Source organism: Balaenoptera ricei, chromosome 3, assembly GCF_028023285.1.
Source record: "Balaenoptera ricei isolate mBalRic1 chromosome 3, mBalRic1.hap2, whole genome shotgun sequence".
In the NCBI taxonomy this organism is placed as follows: Eukaryota; Metazoa; Chordata; class Mammalia; order Artiodactyla; family Balaenopteridae; genus Balaenoptera; species Balaenoptera ricei.
The window spans coordinates 62,234,534-62,259,758 of NC_082641.1; the positions used below are offsets into that span (position 1 = coordinate 62,234,534).

General features: G+C 34.1%; 1 protein-coding gene across 1 annotated transcript in view; it reads right to left on the reverse strand.

The window, feature by feature from the left end:
• Positions 1 to 25,225, reverse strand: part of AP3B1 (adaptor related protein complex 3 subunit beta 1) — a 268,218-nt gene that overhangs the window by 133,407 nt on the left and 109,586 nt on the right. Inside the window, exons 8-14 of the mRNA XM_059916615.1 lie at positions 19,746 to 19,901; positions 15,765 to 15,862; positions 14,172 to 14,226; positions 14,013 to 14,084; positions 11,934 to 11,996; positions 9,247 to 9,379; positions 2,198 to 2,307 (exon numbers count right to left, since the gene is read on the reverse strand). Of these exons, the coding sequence (XP_059772598.1) occupies positions 2,198 to 2,307; positions 9,247 to 9,379; positions 11,934 to 11,996; positions 14,013 to 14,084; positions 14,172 to 14,226; positions 15,765 to 15,862; positions 19,746 to 19,901 (687 nt within the window). The remainder of the gene's footprint in view (positions 1 to 2,197; positions 2,308 to 9,246; positions 9,380 to 11,933; positions 11,997 to 14,012; positions 14,085 to 14,171; positions 14,227 to 15,764; positions 15,863 to 19,745; positions 19,902 to 25,225) is intronic.

Consider the following 25,225-nt stretch of genomic DNA (forward strand, 5'->3'; position numbering starts at 1 on the left):
GCTAACATGCGGTGCTGTGCACCAGGCAATGTTCTAAGAGCTTTACATTACTTAACTAACACAGTACTTTCAATAACATAGGTTCTTTTACCCTCACCATTTTATACTGGTGGGCAAAGTGATGGGCAAAGTGAAGTATAGCGATTTTAATGTAAGGACATGTAATGTGACAGAGTAAAAATTAATATTTATTTTTCAATTTAATGTAATTTTTAAACAACTTCAGATGTATAGAAAACTTGCAAGAAGAATAAAAAGAATTTCTGAATACCCTTCACCCACATTTCCCAAATGTTAACATTTTACTACATTTGCTCTAGCTTTCTACATATACAAACACATTTTGGTTTCCAAATCACTCAAAGTTGTAGATATGCCCTAATACTCTGAAATACTTCAGTATAAACTTCCTAATAAAATGAATGCTCTTATATAATAAACACAGTAGAATTATTTAAAAACCAGGAAACTGAACAGTGAACCAATACTATTAACTATTCTAAAGATTTTATTGAGATTTTTCCAATTATCCCTATAAAATCCTTTATAGCAAAAGAAAATCCAAAATTATGTTACACAGAGTTGTCATATCCTTCTAATCTCTTTTAACCTGCAAAAGTTCCTGAGTTTTTCTTTCCATTTTATGATATTAGCATATTTAAAGACTGTAAGACAATTATTTTGTAGAATACCCTCATTTGGTTTTGTCTCATGATTAGATTCAAGTTATTCACTTTTGGCAGGAATTCAACAGACTTGATGCTGAGTTCTGTTCGGTGTATCTTATCAGAAGGTACATAATCCCATTTCTGGCAATGATAACTATGTTCATTTGGTTCAGGTAGTGTCTGCTAGGCTTCTCCGTTGTAAAGTCAAAAGTCAATAATTTGCTCTTTTAAGTTAAGAATAACTTATGAGGTTATTTATACCTTAAAACTGTGCAAATATCCTGTTACTAAAATTTTCACCCCCTAGTTTCCAGCATTTGTTAATGATTCTCATGTGAATCAATTATTGTTGTGATGGCTATTCTAATTCCATCCTTTGTTCTTCTACAATTATTAGTTGTTTTGCATTGTAAGGAAGAACTTCCCTTTCTCCTTACTCATTCATTAATTCATCCATTCAAGTGTGGATTCAGAGATTCTTACCCTATTGAATAGGTTATAATCCTTTTACTATCATTTATTTTGTTGCTCAAATTAGCCAGTAGGGGGTTCCTTTAAGCTGGCTCTTGTATCTTTCTGACACGTCTCTACCATTCTGTGAGCACTGTCTTGTTTTTATGGCCCAACAAGATGTTCCAAGATTATCTTCTTCTTTCCTTGCCCTAGCTCAGAAATCAGCCATTTCTCTAAAGAGCCCTGGTTCCTTTAAACGCTGAATGGAATTTAAAAACCAAAGTCTACCATAAAAGGGGATGCAGTACTACATTCTACAACATGCATGAACCTTGAAAACACTCTAAGTGAAGAAAGCCAGACACAAAAGGCCACTTATTATATGATTCCATTTGTATGCAATGTCCACAATAAGCAAATCCACAGCGACAGAAAGTAGATTAGTGGTTGTCAGGGGCTGCAGTAACGGGAGGATCAGGAGTTTCACGTTAGGAACTTGATTTTAGGGATGATGAAAATGTTCTGGAATTACAGAGTGGTCATGGTTGCACAACCTTGTGAATATACCAAAAACCACTGAGTTACATACTTAAAAGGGTGAATTTTATGGTATGAAATTATACCTCAATTAAAAAAACAAACAAACAAGATCTGGGCACTAGGTGTGCTCAGTGGTACTGGGGTTATTATTGCATGTAGGCCCTCTTAAAGGACAGCATTAGGAAACAGATGTTTGTATACTCATGTACGAATTCATATGTGTACATACAAATGTGTATAGACACACACATACATGCATATACACTCCAATACATCTAGCTCTCTATATAAAAACCCATGAAGTTCACATTGATACCTCCAATTCCAAGCCAATACTGCAGTATTTATTGTATCCTTCCCTTTTTTCAGATTTGTGATTCCCTTCCACAACAGTGTGGAATCTTAGAACAAGGAGAGTTCAGCTCTCTTCACCATTATACTTCAGTATATCTGTTTATTTTAATAAAACTATAATTTACTGAATAAAATTCGGCTGAATTGGTACTAAAAACAAAGATCTCTTAATTGGTACTCACAGTGATACTGTCCAAGAGTTTGGCCATATGTTTAATAATTTCACCATGTTGTACGGGTTGCATTTGCAGTAATTTCTTAATAACAACCACACTTTCAGCAACAACTATTTCTGAAAAAAATTCACATTATGCATATTAAATATGTATAATTCAATTCAAACTCATTATTCTTGGTAAAATGTAAATTTAAATTAGCAAAACATTCTACATGTCTTAAATGACTAGGTGAAAACTATAACCATGAGTGTACATCTAAATTTGGGGGGGTGAACCTTCATCTAAAGTAGGAGAGTATACTTTAATTTCTAACTTCTGTTGTTGTCTCCTAGCTTCTGATATCCCTTTCTAACCTCTGCTTCTTTAATTCAGAAAAGCAAAGTGAGGTTAGATTACGCAATCACCATAATGTTCAACTGTCTTTGGCTTTTAATCACAGCTCTCAAATACTGTTCTTTGATTCCTAGCAGTTATATAGTGGTAATCAAATACTTAGAATCTACATAACATTTTTTCAATTCTAAAGAAAATAGCAAACTTTAAAAAAATTCTTTAAGTGGTATGTCTAGAAAAGTGAGTAGCACGTATTATTAGTAGTAGGAAAGGTGTTACTATAGAAATAGCATGGACTTCAAGCCAGAAAGAGTGGGCTTGTGAGCTAAACCGTTTCCATTTGATGCATGAATCCACTCTCTGCATTTCTTGGCCCAACTCTGCATTTCTTGGCCCTGAGAGGCTGACTTCTGTGGACTGTATCAGCCAGATTCCTTTGTCCCTCACTTACAGGTATGTTTAGCCAATAGGAAGCACCAGCAAGAAATCAGGGGGCAGGAGAGAATATTTATTATCCTGGATCCCTCTCCTGCCAGACCTCCCTGGCAGTGCTAGTATTCCTCTATTGAAGGTTTCAGTTCCTATGAGTGGCTCTCTCCTTCAGGGTCTGTTAAGTGTCCCGACTCCTCAAACCACTTCCCTTCAATTCTACATATGGTAAAGGCTTCCCACCGTTGCTACCCTGCGAGCCCCAGGGTGTTACAGTATATCTTGTTGGTTTCCCTTAATCCCACCCACAATTTATAAATAAATAGTTCCTTCATTAAATTCTCTTCAATTGTCCCTTTTAAGTGTATCATCTGTTTCTTGCCAGGGCCTTAACTAATATAGTAATTCGTACTAGGAGTGGCTCTAGGAAGCAGATCCTCAAATTGGGATTCTGAGATTGAGTTATCACAGGCTAATAACTGGTCCAGAGTTACGATTTTAGTGGCACCGGTAGAGAAATGTCATAAACTAGTAAGAGCACCTGACCTAATGGAATGAATCTTATATAAATGATTACTAACGTTACTGATGCCAAAGAAATACACCAACACTGCCTTTACTTATTATTCTGGCATTTTTATTAACTGAGATTCATGGATATTAGAGATTCCCCTGGCAAACACATAGGTTTATTTTAATATTATTCTGGAAATATACCATGACTTGTGTTCTGTTACTCTTTTTCTCTGAAATATATTTTCTTATCTAGCTCCGTTTAAGAATATAAGCAAAATTTTTTATCATTCTAATTATTATTAAACATATGTATTTCATATTATATATATGTGTGTATATACACACACACACACACACACACACCTCTTTCTCCCTGGAAATGATACATTAATATTTCATAATGTTTCAGTTTACAAAATGATATATTTCTCTTTAAGTCTCATAATAACATATGGTAGATATCTTATTATCATCTTAAAGATGAAGAAAGAGAAATGCACTGAAGAATTCAAACTCAGAACCAGAATGTACCATTTTATCTCTAATGTTCTATGTTACTATGAGCAGGTATTACTTTTATAAAGACCACCTCTTGGAGCTATGAGGAAAACAGAAACAAATCAGAATGAGACTCTGCCCTCATCAAACTTACACTCTGCTAGGAAACATTAAGTGGTTATGTAAGCAATTACCATGCAAAGTAAAGTATGGTTAAGTATGGTTTTGAAGAATCCATAGTAAAAAATTTATCTTTTTAAAATATATTATTGCAAAACTAGCCTAAGTAAAAAAAAAAAAAAAAGTTGTATAATTTTAATAATCCACATGTAGAGGCAGGGTTGGCTATAGTTGAAATAAATTTGGCATTATTTACCCTTTGGTGGCACTTTAGTTTCCTATTGTTGTTGTTATAGATTACCACAAACTTAGTGGCTTAAAGCAACACAAATTTATCATTTTACAGTTCTGGAGCCAGAAGTTAACACGAGTCTTGTGGAGCTAAAATCAAGGTGTTAACAGGACTAAGTTCTCCACAGAGGTTCTAAGGGGAAATCTGTTCTTTGCCTTTTCAAAATTTTAGAGGCTACCCACATTCCTTGGCTCAAGGCCCCCTGCCAGCAAAGACATCATTCTAGCCTCTGCTTTTGACATCTGACTTTCTTGGTTACATTGGGTCCAAGATTATTGGATGAATAATCTCTCCATCTCAAGAATTTTTTTTTTCTAACTTGTTAGTTTCTGCTGCATAACAAAGTGAATCAGCTATATGTATACATATATCCCCATATCCCCTCCCTCTTGCATCTCCCTATCCCACCCCTCCAGGTGGTCACAAAGCACGGAGCTGATCTCCCTGTGCCATGCAGCTGCTTCCCACTAGCTATCTGTTTTACATTTGGTAGTGTATATATGTCCATGCCACTCTCTCACTTTGTCCCAGCTTACCCTTCCCCCTCTCTGTGTCCTCAAGTCCATTCTCTATGTCTGCGTCTTTATTCCTGTCCTGCCCCTAAGTTCGTCAGAACCTTTTTTTTTTTTTTTAAGATTCCATATATATGTGTTAGCATACGGTATTTGTTTTTCTCTTTCTGACTTACTTCACTCTGTATAACAGACTCTAGGTCCATCCACCTCACTACAAATAATTCCATTTCGTTTCTTTTTATGGCTGAGTAATATTCCATTGTATATATATACCACATCTTCTTTATCCATTCATCTGTCGATGGACACTTAGGTTGCTTCCATGTCCTGGCTATCGTAAATAGTGCTACAATGAACATTGTGGTACACGACTTTTTTTGAATTATGGTTTTCTCAGGGTATATGCCCAGTAGTGGGATTGCTAGGTCATATGGTAGTTCTATTTTTAGTTTTTTAAGGAACCTCCATACTGTTCTCCATAGTGGCTGTATCAATTTACATTCCCACCAACAGTGCAAGATGGTTCCCTTTTCTCCACACCCTCTCCAGCATTTATTGTTTGCATCTCAAGAATCTTAATCACATCTGTAAAGTTCCCGTTGCCACATTAGGTAACATATTCACAGGTTCCAGGCATCAGGACCTGGAAATCTTAGGCGTTGGGTTGGAGGGGGAGGGTGTTATTCTACCCTACCCAGGTGCCTTCTCATCCCCTTTGGGTAATTCCACCCTACTTTTCCTTTATGCTACCTCCTGGTTTTCAAAGACCTCAGCACTGCAGTGGTACTCCACCACAAGTACAAAGTGATCTTATGTTCTGGGCCTTTCCAAGCTTTCTCCTTGTCCTCAACAGAACTTAATGGTCCTCACTCTAAGAAGTATAGCCTACTATTTCTAAACATTTTAATTTTATTTTGGTAAGAACACTTAACATGAGATCTACCCTCTTAACAAATTTTTAACCATATGATACATTACCATTGACTACAGGTACAGTGTTGTACAGTAGATCTCCAGAGCTTATTCACCTCCCTTAACTAAAATTGATGCCTGCTGATTAGTAGCTGCCCATTTCCCTTTTCTTCTAGCCCCTGGCAAGTACCTTTCTGTCCTTGGATTCTATGAATTTGACTATTTTAATACGTCATACAAGTAGAAACATTCAGTATTTGTCTTTCTGTGACCAGATTATTTCACTTAAGTTTCTCAAGATTAGTACAGCCTACTATTACCTTCATTTTACAAATGAGGAATCTGAAGCACAGGGAGATTGGGTAATTTATTCAAGACAACATTAACATTCAAAAATAGGTAGTCTAGTTCTGCATGAGAGCAGACAGCTGGCAATTGAGTAAGTGGTCAATATACAGGAAGACTGTAGTACACTTGTTTATTATTGCCTCCCTCCATTAGGCTGTGAGCTCCTTATGGGCAGAAACTTTCTATAGGCTGATGAATATCTTATTCATCTATTCTACACATACTAAATACCTCAACTGATTCGACTTTTCAACAAATGCCTATTATATTATATAAAACAAACAAAACAAAAAATAGTCTTTTGCCCCAATTCTTTTAGTTTACAGTAGATGGTAAGAAGGTTATTCAGACAAGCAAATTTTGCTAATATATTACCTAAAGAAAATTAACTGAGGAATTAAATTATCCTAAGTCAAGTGAAATGCAGATTTCTCCTTAAGGTCTTTAAGAAATTTGTTTATCAGTGAAACTTACATAGTGATAATGGACTATTTTAGGGCAACCTTCAAGTCTGCCTAGAAGTCCTGTCCATGCCAAGAAGGAAGAAGACAACAACAACAAAAACCCCTACAGGTCAAGAAGAATATATTAAATATATGTAAAAACAATGGAGTCTCAGTGCTGTCCCTGGGGTTGTAAGATACATTATCTAAAAAGAGGTGAGGTATTCATACTAATATAAAATCAAAGAGTCATAGACCCTTAGAGGGCCAAAAGATCTTACAGATTTTAAAGAAACTGAGGTCTCATTCACAGCATTTATTCCTAAAAACAGATCTTTCAATAGGAAGAGAAAGGGGCTCTGTTGTAACAAATGATCATTTTAAGTTAAAAATATTATTACGTTCTTTAATGTCACTAAGCCAGTTTCCAAACTATGAAAGTGAAGCACATATGATAAACAGTTAAAGAATCAGGCAAATGATGATTGTGAAATCAGAACCTGAAAAATACAATTTAAGTTTCTTAATATTCAAAGCAGAAAAAAAATCCACGGTTATAAACAGAGTTTTGATTTACCAAAAACAAAAGCCTGAACATTAAAATGTCAGAGTTTAAATGAGTAAATCTACCTTGAAGAGTGATTATAAATTATATTAGTTTCCCATTGACTAATTATAAAATGATCTATTCTTCCCTTAAAAGTACTACAGGGTATAGGATATTCATCTTCTAAATCAAAGTCAATAAAAAATTAAGAGTTTGGGATTAACATATACACATAACTATAAATAAAATAGATAATCAACAAGGACCTACTGTATAGCACAGGGAACTCTACTTAATATTCTGTAACAGCCTAAATGGGAAAAGAATCTGAAAAAAAATAAATATATGTATATGCATAACTGGATCACTTTGCTGTACACCTGAAACAAACATAACATTGTAAATCAACTATACGGCAATATAAAATAAAAATTTTTTTAAAATAGATAAAGGAAAAGCTTGCTAAAAAGAAAAAAGTACTACAGGGGTACAGAATATTCATCTTTTAAATCAAAGTCAATAAAAAATAGTTTTTGAGAAATTAATGTGTTAGAAAGCCTAAGTAGAAACAACTGCTTTAAAATCCAGCTTGAAAATTTCACATGAGAAAAAGTGGTCAAAATATAAAACTGACAAACCTTAGATCCATTTTGTATTTGAAAGAACTAGCCAGTATTCTAACTGATTTGTGGTGCTTTTTGTATGCAATCAAATTGAAGTGTGTCTTGTTTGATCAAATAGAAAGTCATTATTAAAGACATAGGAAAATGAAAACATATTTTTTAACTCACATTTTAAAGTGTGACATAGAAATAGAGACAAAAAGGATGTTATTGTTAAAAGTAGAAATAGATAAAAATGGATGACATTTAGCACCCTATCCTCTGTAGTTACCTTCTACAGTCAATTTTTTTTTTATATCTATTTCCTTGATAATTTTTCTTGCCACTTATTTGAAGTTACAATACTGCATATAGAAAAATGTTCTATCCATCATAATATCTTGAATTTACAGGTTAAAATTTATAAGTTTATGCTTACAGGAAAGATCATTCTTATTTGGGGATAAATTTTGTTTCGAATTTTTTTTCATTAGAAGTATTTACAATAATGTTACAGCTTTCTAGAGATCTACATCTGGAAAAAGACAATTAGGCGTAACATAGTAAAAATTTACTTTTCAAATAAAATATAAAAAGTAATCAATTTTGTTATGTTTCACCTTATGGTTGCTATGTCATATATGCCTGGGTCTAGATATGACATAATTATATTTAGAATTCCACAAATAATTTCAATAATTTTACACAGAAAATTATGCTTTTCCTAAAAAAATCCCTTGTTTTAATCTCATTTTAATTAAATTATTTTAAAGGTGAAAGCTGAATCATTTTTCTTTCTTTCTTCAAAAGGTCTCATTTATTCTAAAGCCATATCATAGAAATAACAGACATTTACCACAGAAAGTATGAAATCTAGATTATGTACTTTACTGGATATTACCTATCCAGTTTTACAAAATGTTTAGACACTGGCTTAAAAACATGAAGCTGTTCCAAACTGATGACTTTTAAATCTAATTAATCTTGAATATAAAATTATTAAGTGACTTTCTGGAAAAAAGCTTTGAAGTTACACATTTACATACTTTTTTGATCTAGTCTTTATAACTTCTCATGTTGTAAAGTCATTTGCCTGCTTTTAGCACCCTCTGCAGGTGAACCAATATTATACATGACATATGTCATTAAAAACCAGTAAAATAGAACCTTTGTGGAAAGGGTGCAATGAAGGTGATTAAATTGTGAAGAAATAAAATAAACAAATTATACTTTCTTAGTTCTGGTCAGGCAAGAAAATTCTGTTTGTAAGTTAATTATCTAATTTACTAAAACAACAAAAAAAACTGTGTGTGTGTGTGTGTGTGTGTGTGCGTGTGTGTATTTCAAAGATAAAATGTTACTATTCATTGTAACCATGCTACTGACATACAGGAAAAACTAAAATGCAATACTAAAAAAGAAGTTACAATCTGTAGATCATACCAAGAATATTGAAATGAGAAATTATTTGAAAATAAAATGAAGCTGTCAACTTACCATCCCTGTTGGACAGCAGACACACCAGGCCAGTAAGGCATGTGTCAGTGACTTCTGAGATGTTGGTGGCACATCTGCCTATAGTCTGAATAGTGGCTGCTGCAAACTGTTTATCCTGGCTTTTCACATAGGTCTAAAAAATTATCTCAGTTAGTTCATACATTGGCACTATCAAGTGAACAAAAAAATCCCTAATATATTAAGCTCTGTCAGAATATAAGAATTCTAGAATACATAATCTTCTCATCTAAAGGCATAACAAGAGGTCCAACTCCTGAATTAATTTAGTTCTGTTTTTTCACTTAAAGAATGTGGCTACAGAAGAGGCACATTTTCAAGCCAGGTTCATTCACCTGTGGCTACAGTGGCTTGTGACTCCAGAAGAGATAGTGGGGAGCAGTCACCCAAGGACAGCAATTAGTTTAAGTGCAAGGTTGAAAGAGATGATGAGAACCCTCTCTTTGGAGGTTTCAGTTCATTTAACCAGCAGCATCTGTGAATCTATGAAAAAAGGGTTGCTTTTTCAGAGATACTAAAGCTAAAAATTGGGCGAAGAGGAGGAAAAGGATCAATATGCCACTGATAAACATTTTATACTTTCAAAATGGTATCTGAATGGTAGTAAACTGCAACAGCTACAGTGAGTAGCATTCCAATAAAGACTTTATAAATACTTGATTTGCAACAAAATAAAACACCACACTTTTGAAAAAGATTTTCTTGAAAAGAATGCTTTAAAAATACACTGTAAACCATATATTTATATAAACTTAAAAAGAAATTAATCACTTATTTATTACAGACCTAAAGAATTTCACTTTGGTTATAACTTTCCTAATTTAAAAACTAAGCTTTTATTGTATACAGAAACAAATGTATTTTTAATAAATATGCATATTTATATACATTACATATAAATGGAATTTAAAATCCCATTTTCAACTGAAATTTTAAAAAATGATTCCCAACCTCAAACGACAAGTACATAATGTAGAATTAACACCACGTTCATCTAACATGCAAAACAGGATATGCATTTAAATGGTGCCTAAATGGCAAATGGAGGAGAAAATCCAAGAATATCTAAAAGGCACACGAATTTAGTGAAAATGGTACCAAAACACGATTAAATGTTGAGGAAATAAATTAAACAAATTAAACTCTCTTAGTTCCATGTAGGAAAGATCAACTGTATTTAAAACCATTTCCCAGTTGATTACCTAATTTCCTCAGTTACAAAAAACTGAGTCTTTAGAAAAGTTGTCTATTTTCTCAAAAAGTTATGAATAAACTGTACACATCTATGAACATAACCCATAAACACAGAAATAAGGTAAAAAATAGACAGTGATAAAAAAGGATACATGAAGAAAGAATATATTAAAAAGTCTGACTAAACAATGGACCTTACTAAACATCCTGATATTAAATGAAATGACTAGATCACCAATATCCTGAAACAGGTAAATAATGCCATAAAATTACCTGAGACTCCTTCCCTACAACCCCAGTAACCCTGACATAAGCAGAAAATAGACAGCAAAAGGACCCCCAAACAGATTACACAGATTACACATGATAAGAGGAAAAGCAAAAACTGCAAACACAAAGACAAAAACTTTAAAATAAAGTCAAATTTAAGCAATGTTCTATACCACAGATTACTAGATAAGAACTTGAGATACTATATTTTCTGGTATGTAAATATAAGATGAGCAGATATCCTAATTTTACAAGGACTTTTTCTAGAAAAATATATAGCATGAAAGTATAGTAATTCAGTTACAAAATTATAAAGCATGAATATGTTATAATATTCTACTACCCCTGTTAAAAGTGTAAGATCACACAGTTAAAAAGAAATACAATGTCTATATGGCTAAAAAGAAATTTAATGCAGGCAAATAGAATGACTATGGCAACAAAATAAGTTAAATCTATAAAAGCTGGGAGTTGACAACAATTTTGTGATTCGTGTGTAGCATGTGGTATACTTTTGCTAAGAAAACTGCTGATGAGATGTAAAACCCGTACTACTGATATGAGGTTTTCTATTACTGTGCTCCACCACTAAGTCTTCAGAGCTAACCCTTTCATCATAAAGGGCATAAGATCCATGAGGTAACTTTTTAGTATTTTGGGGGGATGTGTAGCTGGGAAACATCTCATCCAACAGCACACATGATTTAAAAAATACAGCAAAACAAAACATTAACAACAATTTAAAAAATCATGATGAGGCCAATTTTAAACCAATTTTTTGGAGCTATACATGAAGCTAAGAGGATAATGTCTGAAACAGTAGTAGGCCAATCAAATAGGGACAATCATGTAAGAAGTGAAGCCATTTTCATGAGTATAGCGTATAGCATGGACTATTGATGATGACAGCACAAAAAGATAGAATCGTTACAGTGACTTATTTTCAAACAAGGAGTTATAAACCAGTCTCTCAAATTCTATGATATGAAAACATGAAAGGGACTACCATTCCATTTCCCTTAAATTTTAGATTTGTAGTTAATGTTTATTCTTGAAAATTTATAAATTTATTAGTTGTCAATCTTGCCCCAAATCACTGTTTTATTTATACAATTACACATATCTAAACTGAGAAAGATATATATCTTACTTTAAACTGAACAGATGCTTTAGAAGTTATTGTATAATTAGCACTGTACACAAACCTGAAATTCTCGAAGAAGAGTTGATATGTTGGCTTCATTTGCCAAGTTTGTCAAAATTTCAAGCTATGATAGAAAAAAGAGAAAGTAAACAGTTTAAAACACACAAAAAAGGATGAATTTAATAAAGGTTATGCATTTAATAGAAAGGTAATTTCTGTTTTTAAAAAAAGTTACACTATTACAAATGTGAGGCATTATACTCTTCAGGTGAACTTTGTCTCCCTACACCTACAAACAGAGAATAATTATATAGTGTCTAAAAGTAATTACAAAAAAGAGAATCCTACGTCTTCCTTAGTTGTTTCTCCCAACTTTATAGTTTATATCTAATTAACCTAAACAACTTAAGGTAGTTTTATTTCTTTTTCTTTTAATAATAAAGTTAGAAAACGACTTGCCCTCCATGTAGTATCTCTATATTCCAGATACCAATTAATTCCCTTATTTAGTTTTTCTTCATCCTACCATCTCAAATATCTAGAGTTTAATTCTCTCTTCCAGATTTACAGTTACAAGAAATATGCAATTAAAAGCTCATCTCCAATAGGCTTGCTAAAAAAATTTCAGTTTCTACTCATAAAAAAATATTCAATTAATCTGAAGGAAAGCTTCAAAAAGGAAAAAAGGAACAGAAACAGATGGGACAAACAAAAAACAAAACACAAGATGTAGACATAAACACACTCATATCAATAATTACATTAAAAGTAAATGGTCTAACACTTCAACTAAAAGGCACAGACTGTAGCAGTTCTTTATATATTCTGGATAGTAGTCAATTTTCAGATATATGTACTGGAAATATCTTCTCCTAGATTATGAATTGACTTTTCATTTTATTTTGATGAGAACATTTTAATTTTTTGTACAATTTTAAAAAACAATCTCTAATGTACAGAAAAGGTAAAAAGCAGTTTTTATCTGAACCATCTGAGTCCAGAGTCATCAAAATGATACCACATCATCTCCAAACACATCTGTACATATATTCTACAAACAAGGACACTGTCCTACAGACCACAATACAACCAAGAAAACCAGGAAATTAACACTGATACATCATATCTATGCAGTAATAACTTATATTTAAAATTCACTAATTATCTCAACAATGTATAAAAGAAGAATCCAGATCCATATCATACATTTTATTTAGTTGTCTCTTTAGTCTCCTTCAGTCTGAACGTTTCTCAACCTTTCTTTTGACCTTCACGAAGTGGACACTTTTGATGATTACAAACCAATTATTCTGTAAATTTATCCTTCAATTTGGGTGTGTCTTAGTTTTTCAATTTTTGTTTTTTTGTGATTAAACTCAGTTTCCATGTGAAGAACCAATCTTTCCAATATTTACTGAATAGTCTACTAATGAATAGTCCTCACTGGTTTACAATGTCTCCTCTCTTATATGGTACATTTTGATATGCATAGATCTGTTTCCAGGCTTCATGTTCTATTCCACTTATTTTTCTATCTAAATATCACACTGTTTTAATGATTATAACTTTATACCCATAACTATATTCTATACTGTAGTTGCCATTCCCTGAACACAACACTCTTTCATAATCTCTTGTGTTGGCATAAAATGTGCCTTTCTCCTATACCCAATGCTACAACCTCCCAATCAACTTACCTACCAACAACAAAAAAATTGACGAAATCATGTTATTCTTTTTAGAGCCACTCAAACATCATCTTTTCCACCAGTCTTTTCTAAATATCCCAGAGAATTAGCCCCATCTTTATCTTTTTCCACAACACTCAATTCAAACCTCTTTATCACTTAAAACACATAGTGCTGAAATTATCTATTTCCATGTCTGTCTCCTTCACATACTTCACATACTGTGAGTTATTCAAGGTATAGGTAGCATGTCTTAACTTTGTATTATTAGAATGTAGCACAGTAATTAGTATATAATAATGTAGTTTAAAAAGCATAAAGAAAATCCCTCAATGTATCTATTTAAAAAAAAAAAAACAGGTCTCCATTTTGCAGATGCTAAACCAAAAGTTACAGCAATAGCATCAAAGTAAACATGCATTAGAGTATCTGAAAAATAAGAGCATGCATACCTTCAGTATCTTGATCATAGTTGGATCGGTTGACCTAACATAAAAACTCTTCAGATAAGGTTCAAACATACCCTAGATTACAAAAATAAATATATAAATACATTTATGGTACTAGTGTATTCATTTCTCTCTTGAATTTTGTGTTCACAATGTACGTACCTTTCTTTGAATTGACATAGTTGCTATATTCTGTAGGACAATATACTGCACCTCCCTAGAAATTAAAGGAGAATTTTCACTGGGTATATTCTCCAATGAAATATCTTTAAGTAAACAAGTAAACAGTACATTAAAGAAAAAGAATCAGCAATAAGACTCATATTGAGTGGAACTCTTAAATATAATATTGAAAAGTTTTTAGTAAATCTTAGATATTTATGCCTTCTTTTAAAAATACATTTTCCCTATAAACTATTAAATTAGATTTGATTCATCATGAGGAAGAGTTAAAACAAATTTTATAATACTGTATTCCTAAGATGTAGAGTCAATACTGTAGCTGCTCTGAACACGTGCAAAGAAAGTATTCTTAGGGCTAATGGAACAAACATGACCACAGTGTTAATACAAACTCTTGACTGGAAGGCTCACCATGTGCCTCAATTCTGCCCAGAGTGAAAGATAGATTTTTTAAAAAGCCATGTTATTTTATGTCCAATTATCTAAGAAATGAACATGGAAATGAATCTGGTATAATGCTTCATGTGAAAGACGCATTCCAGATCCTTCTTTGAACCAGCTATGGAAAACAAAAATTATTGAGCTGTTAAAAGGGAAAGAACGACTGACTACGTATAAAGACAAAGGAAATAGTATCTTACTAAAGAATGGCAAAAGCCAAACTAGGGCTAAAGTTGTGGCACTAAGTTTGAGTATGGATGAAAATAAATATTTACCTTTCTCCTTCCAACTCCAATAGCATAAGTACTCAATGGAAAAAAATTTTTTAATTTAAAATAACTAATTACTGCAAAATATCCAGGGTAAGCTAAATAGCTTGAAACAATAGTATTCTTAAATATAGAAAACAAAACAAATGGCAAAATCTTTTTAAACACTGAAAGTATATGCCACAGGAACTCAAAGTTTTCTGAATTGTTGACCTGAACTGCAGAATTATAGAGAGGTAAAATTAAAGAGAAAAGTATTCTGCTATCTATCTATCTATCTACCTACCTACCTACTACCTACCTACCTATCTCCAGGAAAAGAAAAGAGTATGCATTTCTTTAAAATAAGTAGCTATTAAGAACATAGCTCTTTTCTTAAATAGAACAAACTATAGTAATTAAATATTGTAACTTTACAGGAAGCAGTAATTCTGTCATACACTACATAATTCAGCATATGTATTGCTTTATATAAAGTCATGTATAATTACACTAAGTCAATCTGATAATACATTTAATATAGTTTTTCAGTGATTCCAGACTTAATAGAACTCCCAAACATTATTATTGCCACACCTAGAAATATCAAACACTAATACTAGGCTACTGGTAATAGCATATACTATATGCCAAAAAAATATTTTCAACTTCTTTGGGCTTGAGGTTAAAAAACCTTCAATATTTAGCATTAACTTTGAGATCAGTAATCTAAAGGCTTTTATAATAATCCCCTTAAGTATGAAATCTCATTGATAAAATACAGTCAGAGCTGCATGTTAAATGCCTAAGAGACACATTTTATTTGTTCAGACATTACTTTTAAAGTAATACAAAAGAAAACACATAAAAAATCATGTCCTACCTATTGCTACGAAGTAAACGCACTAGTGATTTAGAAATAATGCCAGCTTCCGATTTTGGTGCTATGTGCCAATACAGCTGAGCAACTGCCATAACCACCTAAAAAGTAAAGCAGAGAACAATAAGAACTATAACAGTTTCATACTACAGTTTCAAAGTATATTCTTACATATTATTTCCTTTAACTCCTACAAAATTGCTGTGAAATAAGATGAATATGTTGTTACCCTATGTAGCAGGTTGAATAGTGTTCCCCTAAGAGTGTCTACCCTCAGAATGTGACTTTATTTGAAAATAAAGTCTTTGCAGATGTTATTAAGGCAATGACCAAGGTGAGATCACACTTGATTGGGGGGCCCTAAATCCAATGTGAGTGTCCTTATCAGAGACAGAAAAGGACACACAGAGAAGAGGCAGTATGAAGATGGAGGCAGAGACTGCACTGAGGCATGTAAGTCAAGTAATGGCAAAGATTGCTGGCAACCACCAGAAGCTAATTTCTCCCCAGAGCCTCCAGGAGGAACCAATCCTGTCGACAACTTGATTTTTAGACTTCTGGCCTCCTGAAATGTGAGAGAATACATTTCTATTGTTTTAATCCACTCAGTTTTTGGTAATTTGTTACGGCAACCCTAGGAAGCCAAGAAATCCTCAGAAAAGAAAATGAATGTTAAACGAACTACCCAAAGTCTGCCAGCCAATACACGGCAAGGCTCAACACACACTCCAAATCCCATACTCTTCCTAGTGCAGCTGCTGCTCTGAGACAGGGAATGAAACCAGACACTTAAAGGTAACAGCAGTAAGTAGGTTAAAATTTTAAAAACCAAAAAAAGTCAGTATATTTAAGTTTTAATTAAGGGGACTCTATTAAAACAACTCCTCTAAAACAGCAGCATTTGAAATGATCTTGCTTTTCAAAATGCAGAACCTTAAAAATAGTCTTTGGTTCAAAGCTATTATAGGGGTAATCAGAATTTCTCTGTCATAAAATATAAGAGTACTATGTTTCCCCTACGTGCCTCTACACTTAGATCCAGAGACCAAAAGTCCAGACTTCCCACTTGCTGAAAGTATCCAGTTCAGCGTGTGGCAACTGCAGATAGAGAGCTACAGAAATTAATCATCTTACCTTTGGTAAGGAAGATATATTAATACTACTTTACTTCTGCTTGAACTATAAAGTTCTATTAAGTATATGGCAGGAGTTTTACATATGCCTAAAGAGTATACAGTACCTGAGGGTGCTCAAAACAAAAACAGTTCCTTCTAAAACTAAGAAACATTTAAAAAAAATAGAGTTACAGGATCCTCAAGTTACTGCTGTATGGCATTTTTGTGTACATTTTTTTAGATGACTGATTTATAGCTTTCAGACATTACTTGGGGATTTGAGGAGTTTAAGGATATCTTATTTCTTAACTTGTGATCTACAAATACACTTTAATTATACAACAAACTCTTCTGAATTTAAAATCTTATTAAGAAAAACTCAATTAATGATTGACTTAATCTACAAATAGGTGACAGTCATTTTTTAAAAATATTAAAGCATACAGATGGCTAATAAGTATTAGCATATGATAGAAGAGAAAGCTGAAGCTTAATAAACTGTACTTTCTATATGTGTCAATGTTTTTAAGATCCTAGATTCCACTTAGTACGTCATCTGTTCTGATACATTAATTAGGGCACTCCCAAACCCAAAAGGGCTAAAGGATCTTCTTTTCCCCAATATTTACAAATCTAACAGTTTTTAAATCTCTTCAATACCCAAAATTTGACATTTATAGTCTAATTTGTAAAAGCCATGAGGGAAGCTCCCATAACTCCAAACTCCAAAACAACTAAAAATATACCTCATAGGCCTTCGGCAGTTACATTATGTATGTTCATAAGAAAGTACATCCTATAAGAACTTTTCTATTTCTAACCATTCCTCCTCTGTCACCTTACCTAGACTGTCCAAACAGCCTCCCAACGGTGCTTTCAGCATCTCTTATCGCCAATTCAATCTACACAGCACTGACAGACTAAGTTTCCTGAACAAATTCTCAAAGTCTCTCTTGCAAGTTGAGAATAAGGCTAAACCAAAGAACCTCTATTCACAATTCTTCAAAAGCCAACCTTTATATATATTTAGCAGCATCAAATAAGCAGGATACTAAAAGGTATTGGAACAAAAAATAAACTACCTCTATTTGGTACACAATCAAATCAAGCAGGGAACCAAAACATACTGGTACAAAAAGTACAAACCACCTCTATTTGTTTCACTATTTAAGAACATTTTTGATCAGTGAGTATTTGAACTATAAAACCAATTTCCAAGACAAAGTTAAATTAATAGTGAGTCAATTATAAAGTAGTTTTAGGTGGCAAGTTACAGTACTTAAGTACCATCAGGTCAAGCGAGACCATACTAAAATATAAGCATATTTTACAACATTAATAAAATAACATATGTGTTATTATTGTGCATAGTACTTAATCATGATTTAGAAACTAAGTACTAGGTATTAGATAAAAACTTCCCAAGATACATATACAAAGCTTAGGGACCAAATTCTCAAGCATCAGAAAACAAAGGAAACTCTCATTTTCAAAGTTTTTACTACTTGAACAGAACGATTCATTCAGAATTTTTTTAATTGAAAGAAGTTTAAGAAAATGTTGAACTTGAATTCCTCAAGCCTTACACAAAACTTCCAGTTAACAGGAAACACAGGATATAGTAAAGGAAGCAACCAGACAAATCCAGAGGAACATTCTGCAAGACTTGAGAGGTTTAAAAGAAGTAGGGCTTCCCTGGTGGCGCAGTGGTTGGGAGTCCGCCTGCCGGTGCGGGGGACACAGGTTCAAGCCCTGGTCCCGGGGGATCCCGCGTGCCGCGGAGCGGCTGGGCCCATGAGCCACAATTGCTGAGCCTGCGCGTCTGGAGCCTGTGCTCCGCAACGGGAGAGGCCGCGATAGTGAGAGGCCCGCGCACTGCGATGAGGGGTGGCCCCCGCTTGCCACAACTGGAGAGGGCCCTCACGCAGAAACGAAGACCCAAACACAGCCATAAATAAAAATTAAAAAAAAATAAAAAAAATTAAAAAAAAAAAGAAGTAACAACCAGACCCAATGCAGCACAACTGGTTTAGATGAACGAGTTATAAGATGAACGAATTTAAGACAAATTGGTATTAAATGAGATGAAATTTTACTGAAATAGAAATAGAGAAATGACTAGAAAAAAAAACAGGTTAAAAAATACTATGTGTACTATGATTTTTATCTGGTTTAAAAAATATATATGTATAGACATACACACATGTGAAATAGGTACATTTATGCAGAAAAAATCTGGAAAAAACTGCATTAAGATATTATAACAGTGATTTCTGTGTGATGGGAATGTAATGGTTTAATTTTATTTAATTTTGCTAGTCTGTATTTTCTAATTTTCTACTGTGTACATGTATTCTTCTAAAATATAAAGTGTTATTTAAAATAAAAAGATGTAAACAACAACAACAACAACAAACTTAGGATCCAAGTAAGGATGACTTTTAATTATTCCTACCAGCTAAAATTTTTATATGAGGCATTATGCTAGGTGCTTTTACTACATGTTAGTCTCTTCAAAACTCTTATCAGGTAAATACAAATATTATGTACTGATACCAGATTAAGTACTCACAACAACAATCCAGTAATAGAGAAATATACACAGTCCTCCAATCAACTGGTAAACATCTTGAACTTATATCTTAGGAATCCAATTAACAAAACCACAAAAAGGAAATGAAGTCCAGTAGGCATACAGCTACCAAACCAAGTAATCGTATTAAAACCTGCTTTTTAGTATATAAACAAATAAACCAACAAATGCTCCATTAGCACACTCAAAAATAAAGACTTATTTACTGAACTTACACACTTTTAACCACTGTTTTAAAAAATCTGTGAATTATTTCTTATAATGGTTTTTACATACCGCTGCATTCCTGCTCTGAAGCAAAGGCTTTGTATTCCGAATTAAAAGTCTATGGTCTGGATCCATAGTATATGGCTTCTTCCTTTTGTCAGTCTTTTCCTTCTGTTCCTCATCAGAATCATAGAAATCCTTTTCATTGTCCTCTAGACCCTCACCCTACAGGAAAGAAATCCAATCCCAAGATTAGTTCAGACCTGGGACAGCCCAAATATTACACAAAGAGAACTTTTTAAAAAACATTTACAATAATGATAATATTTTACTATAGAATACTACTGTTGAGGCAATTTGAAATTAGTATGTTACCTATATGGAAGAAAGGCCTTGCTTTTTCTCATATTTTATGACACAGTAACTGTCTTTTAGTGCAATAGATTATACTTTTATATTATATAGTAAACCTCTGAAAATATTAAATTACCATAGAAATAACCACAGCTGCCCAAAGGGAAAACCTAACCATTAAATTCTAACAAAGCCTAGAATATGAGACTACCCAAAACCTGAAAACTGTTTCCATAAATTATCAGTCACTCTGTAACTGAATCAAAGGGTCAGAAGAAAGAAGAAAATTGTTTGAACTGCAACACAAATAAAAGAAATCATTAATAAAGTTTGACAGGTTAAAAATTGGTAATTAAGTAGATCCCTGTGTCGTCAAGACTCAGTTCGAGATTTATGTGTATCCCTGAGAGTTGATTCTATGTTTTTGTTTTGTACTTTTCATTTGAATTCTTTATTATCTCTGTCAATAAAATCAGCCTATAGGTATTTAGTCCTAAAAATAAATAAACAAACAAATGAAAAAAAGCACACAAAGACAATAATATTTAAGTGGATCCAATGCAACTACCGTTTAGAGGTAATTTCTGTTACCAAGTACTTGAAACATACTTTCCACTTCTGGGAAGATGGAATAGATATACTTTTTCCTATTCCTCTCCCTAAGTACAACTAGAAACCCAAGACATTATATATAAAATAAATATAAAAAAGAAAAGACAGAGAAGAAGAAAGACTGGATAGGGATCTAAGGATCCAAAGAATGACACAACAGTGAGTTCCTTGGATTTTCATTTTTACCTCATATATCAAAGACCAGGTGGAAGAGAAGTGGGTAACACAGAAAACCAACAAGTATAGATGAAACAAACCCTCCAAAAGCCTGTTCTCTGTAGCCAAAGGACCAAGAAAGGGAAAGGGAAAGTCTAGCAAGACAGAAAACTTTTTAAGAAAATAACTGCTCTAGTGCAGCCAACACTAGAGAAAAAAACCATGACCTTACCTCTAACCCCACCAGCAAAAGCTGACATGGTGAGCCTAGATTTCCACCCCTCCCCCCAGGATGTAATAAGAGCCCCGACTTTCCCACTGGGGTGGTATCAGAAAAGGCCAAGATGGAACTGAGACTTTAATCCCCACCAGGTAATGAGGCACCTCCATGGTGGGGAGACCAAGCAGGGAGCTTGGACATCCAAGCCTACCTATCAGTCGAGGTAACTTTATCCCTCCCCGCTGGGCTAGTACAAGAGGATGCTTAGTGGACACTCCCCTCAGGACTTGAAACATCACCAGCCAGTGGTAACAAGGACACACCACTCTGTGGTGTCAGTGGAAGACACATGTGGAACAGTAATGAGGCACTTCTATACCTCCCAGCCAGAAAGCTATCAGGGGAATAATAGTGGGGAGCCAGATCCCACATTCACCCACAGTAATAATGAGCACAATCTACCTGAGATATCAATGGAGGCTGAGTGGGGAACCAGGACTTCTACCATGACCTGGCAGTAATGAGGTGGCATGCACCCCACCCTTCTCTGCTGGAATGGTGTCAAACAAACCGAGCTAAAACTGAAGGCTTGAATAAGATTCATAATCTCATAATATCCAAAACGTCCAGGTTTGGGAAAAAAAAAAAAAATCACTCACCATTCCAAGAGCCAGGCAGATCCCAAACTGGATGAAAAAAGATAAACAGTAGATGCGAACACTAAGATGATAGGGATATTAGAGTTATCTGATAAAGATTTTAAAGCAACCATCATAAAAATGTTTCAATGAGCAACTAGGAACATCCTTGAAACAAATGAAAAACAGAAGGTCTTAGAAAAGAATTATAAAATCTAAACAAAGAAATAGAAGATATAAAGAAAGACCAACAAGAAAGGTTACAACTGAAAAATACAGGAACCAAAATTAAACAATAAATGGGATCAAAAGCAGTACTGAGGACCAGGAAACCATCAATGAATTAGAACACAGAACAACCGAAATTACCCAATCTGAACAAAAGAGAAAAATGGAGAATGGAGAATGGAATGGAAGACCCATCTGTCTCCTCTCCAAACCCAAAAAAAAAAATCTTTTTCCATGGAGGAGCTGGTTAGTAGTGATCTTGAAGAGACAGCTGGCAGTGGAAGTCTTACCAAGAGGAAGAAATCTTTCCCCAGAAAGGGAACCAGTTAGTGACCCTGAAGAGTCAGGAAACAAGAGGGTCCCCAAGAAATAGAGGAAATTCTCTTCCAAGGAGGAGCCACTCAGCAGTGGACCTGAAGAGGCTGCTGCCAGCAGGAGCAGCAGCTCCAAGAAAAAGAAAAAGCTCCGAAAGCTCTCCCAAGAAAATTAGAATGGACATTTCCCTAGTAGGGCATAGCTTGCAGAGATATTTCCCAACCCATCCCCTATAGTCCAATAAAAACTAAAAAAAAAAAAAAAACATACACGGAGGACAAAATTAAGGGAAAAAAAAAAAAAGAACTTCAGGGACCTGTGGAACTATAACAAAACAGCTAAAATATCCTATCATCTGAACCCTGGAAAGATTCAGATGATGGGTGGGGCTTAAAGAGTACTCCAAGAAATAACAGCTGAAAAATTCCTAAATTTGGCAAAAGACCTAAAACTACAGATGGAATAAAGTGAGTAAAGCCTAAACAGGATAAACCCAAAGAAATACAAAACAAGACATATAAGCCAAACTTCTGAAAACTAAAGATGAAGAAAAAGATCTGGAAAGCAGCATTACAGAAAGGACACTTGAGAGGATGAGGTAATGGATCAGGGAATGTCAGTGACAAGGATGAAAATGCAGGATAGGTTTAAGAACTACTTAGAAGCTGAAATCAACAGGATGCAGTGACTGAACATAAAGAACAACATCGGGGCACTTAACAAGGATGTCCCCATTCCCAGCTTGGATGACAAAGCAGATGATGATAGTACCAGTCAAGATAATCTTGTCTGGGAGTATCTCTCTTTTCCAAGGCTGCCTGCTAAACAAACATCCTTAAAAGATAGTCCAGAACAAAACCTATCAATGCCATTACACAGAAGAGCAGAAAAAATGAGGAAAACGCATGAAGGCTTATCTCCCAAGTGTTTATTTTGTTCATGACTGATCTGCCCCTATTCTTCAAAGTGAACCTTCTTTTTATAATTAACAATTTCTCCCAGCAAAAAAAAAATCTATAATTTGTGATCTCTAATCATTTTTCCTTCAACATGGCATAACATTTTTAAAAAAAAACATTTATATAGCTAGGTACAGAGTTCTTAGGGTTGACAACAAAAGCACAGCCCATAAAAGAGAACACTGATAAATTAGATTTCATCAAAATTAAAAACTCCTGTTTCATTAAAAAAAAAAACCTCTTAAGCGGGAAGAAAAAAACAAATTACACATTGGCAGAAAATATATGCAACTACATATGAAACAAGGGGCTAGTATCTAGAATATAAAGACCACTCCCAAAACTCAACATTAAAAAAAACAATTCAGTTTAAAAAAGGGCAAAAGATATTCTTACGGACTGAACTGTGTATCCCCTAAAATTCACATGTTGAAGCCTCAATGCGACCATATGCTAAAGTTGGGACCTTCAAGGTTAAATTAGATTATATCAGTGGTACCCCAATCCAATACAACTGGCATCCTTATAAGAAGAGAGAAAGGCATATGAGAACACAGCAAGAAGACAGCCATCTGCAAGCCAAGGAGAGGAGCCTTGGGAGAAACCAAACCTGCTAACACCTTGACCTTGGACTTCTAGCCTCCTGGAGGAACTGTGAAAAACTATGAGAAATAAATTTCTGTTTATTTAACCAGTCTGTGGTATTTTGTTATGGCAGCTCTAGCAAACTAATACAGACATCAGTAAACAATTACTAAAGGAGATATACGAATGGCAAACAAAGCACATGAAAAGATAATCAACTTCATTAGCTAATAGGGAAATGCAAATTAAAACCACAGCAAGGTGGTTTTGTTATGGCATATATATCAGAATGGCTCTCATCTAAAATTAAACTTAAAGATAGTGATACCACCAAATGATAGTAAGGAAGTCCAGGAAAAGGATCATTCATATGCTGGTGGTGAACGTAAAAGGTTACAGTCATTCCGGCAGGATGTCAGTCTCTTACAGAACTAAACCTGTATTCACCATACAACCCAAAAATTGCACTCTTGGGCATTTATCATGGGGAAATGGAAATTCTCACAAAGATCTCTACACAAAATATTCATAGCAGCGTTATTCCTATTAGCCAAAATGGAAACAACACAGATGTCCTTCAATGGATGAACGGTTAAACAACTGGTTAAGCAAATGGTTAAACATCTATGCCATGGAATACCACTCAGAAATAAAAAGAAACAAACGACTGATACACACAATGCTGATTAATCTCCAGAGAAGTACACTGAACTTGAGTGAGCAAAATTAATCCTAAAAGGTTACATACTGTATGATTCCATTTATATAGCATTCTTGAAATGACAAAATTATAGAGATGGAGAAGAAATTAGTGGTTGCCAGGGGTTAAGCGGGAGCAGGGTTAAGCACAGAGAAGAAAATGGGTTTTTTTTTTTTTTTTTTTTTTTTTACCAACATACTATATTTTATTGGATCCAAGACACCATCATTTGTAAGACACACCATTATTTTATGTATCATTAAGAAAGAAAAAAATGCTGCCAATTATAATACAATTGCTGTCCTGATTTCAGTGAGTTAAAGTGTAAAAAAGAGTGGGTCTTAGAATTGATGAAATATATATATCATAAGCCATATAGATGACATTATCGTTTTGCACAATAATTTGGATATATCCTGTGGAAATCATCTAATAAATGGGCAGGCTTTATCCTTGGAAGATGTTTACTATAGCAACACAGCCACCAATTAAAATGAGATGTTTGAAAATTTTGAAGAATTACAAACTGTAGCTATAATCACAGAAATAATATTGTATTGTTAGCGTCCCAGGTTGTGTCTTATGGAAGGAACATCATTCCTGCAAAATGCTCTCCTAAAAAGGAGTTCCGAGCTCACTGGCCAGCCTGTGGAGCGCTCTGTAGGTTCTGGTGCTCAGCCTTGGTCTTGTCGTCTGTGGCCCGGGGAGGGGTTGGGGGCCCCAGGTTAAGGGAACAGTCCAGCGTATTTCCCTCGGCAGCCATTGTGGGAGGGTGGGGACCT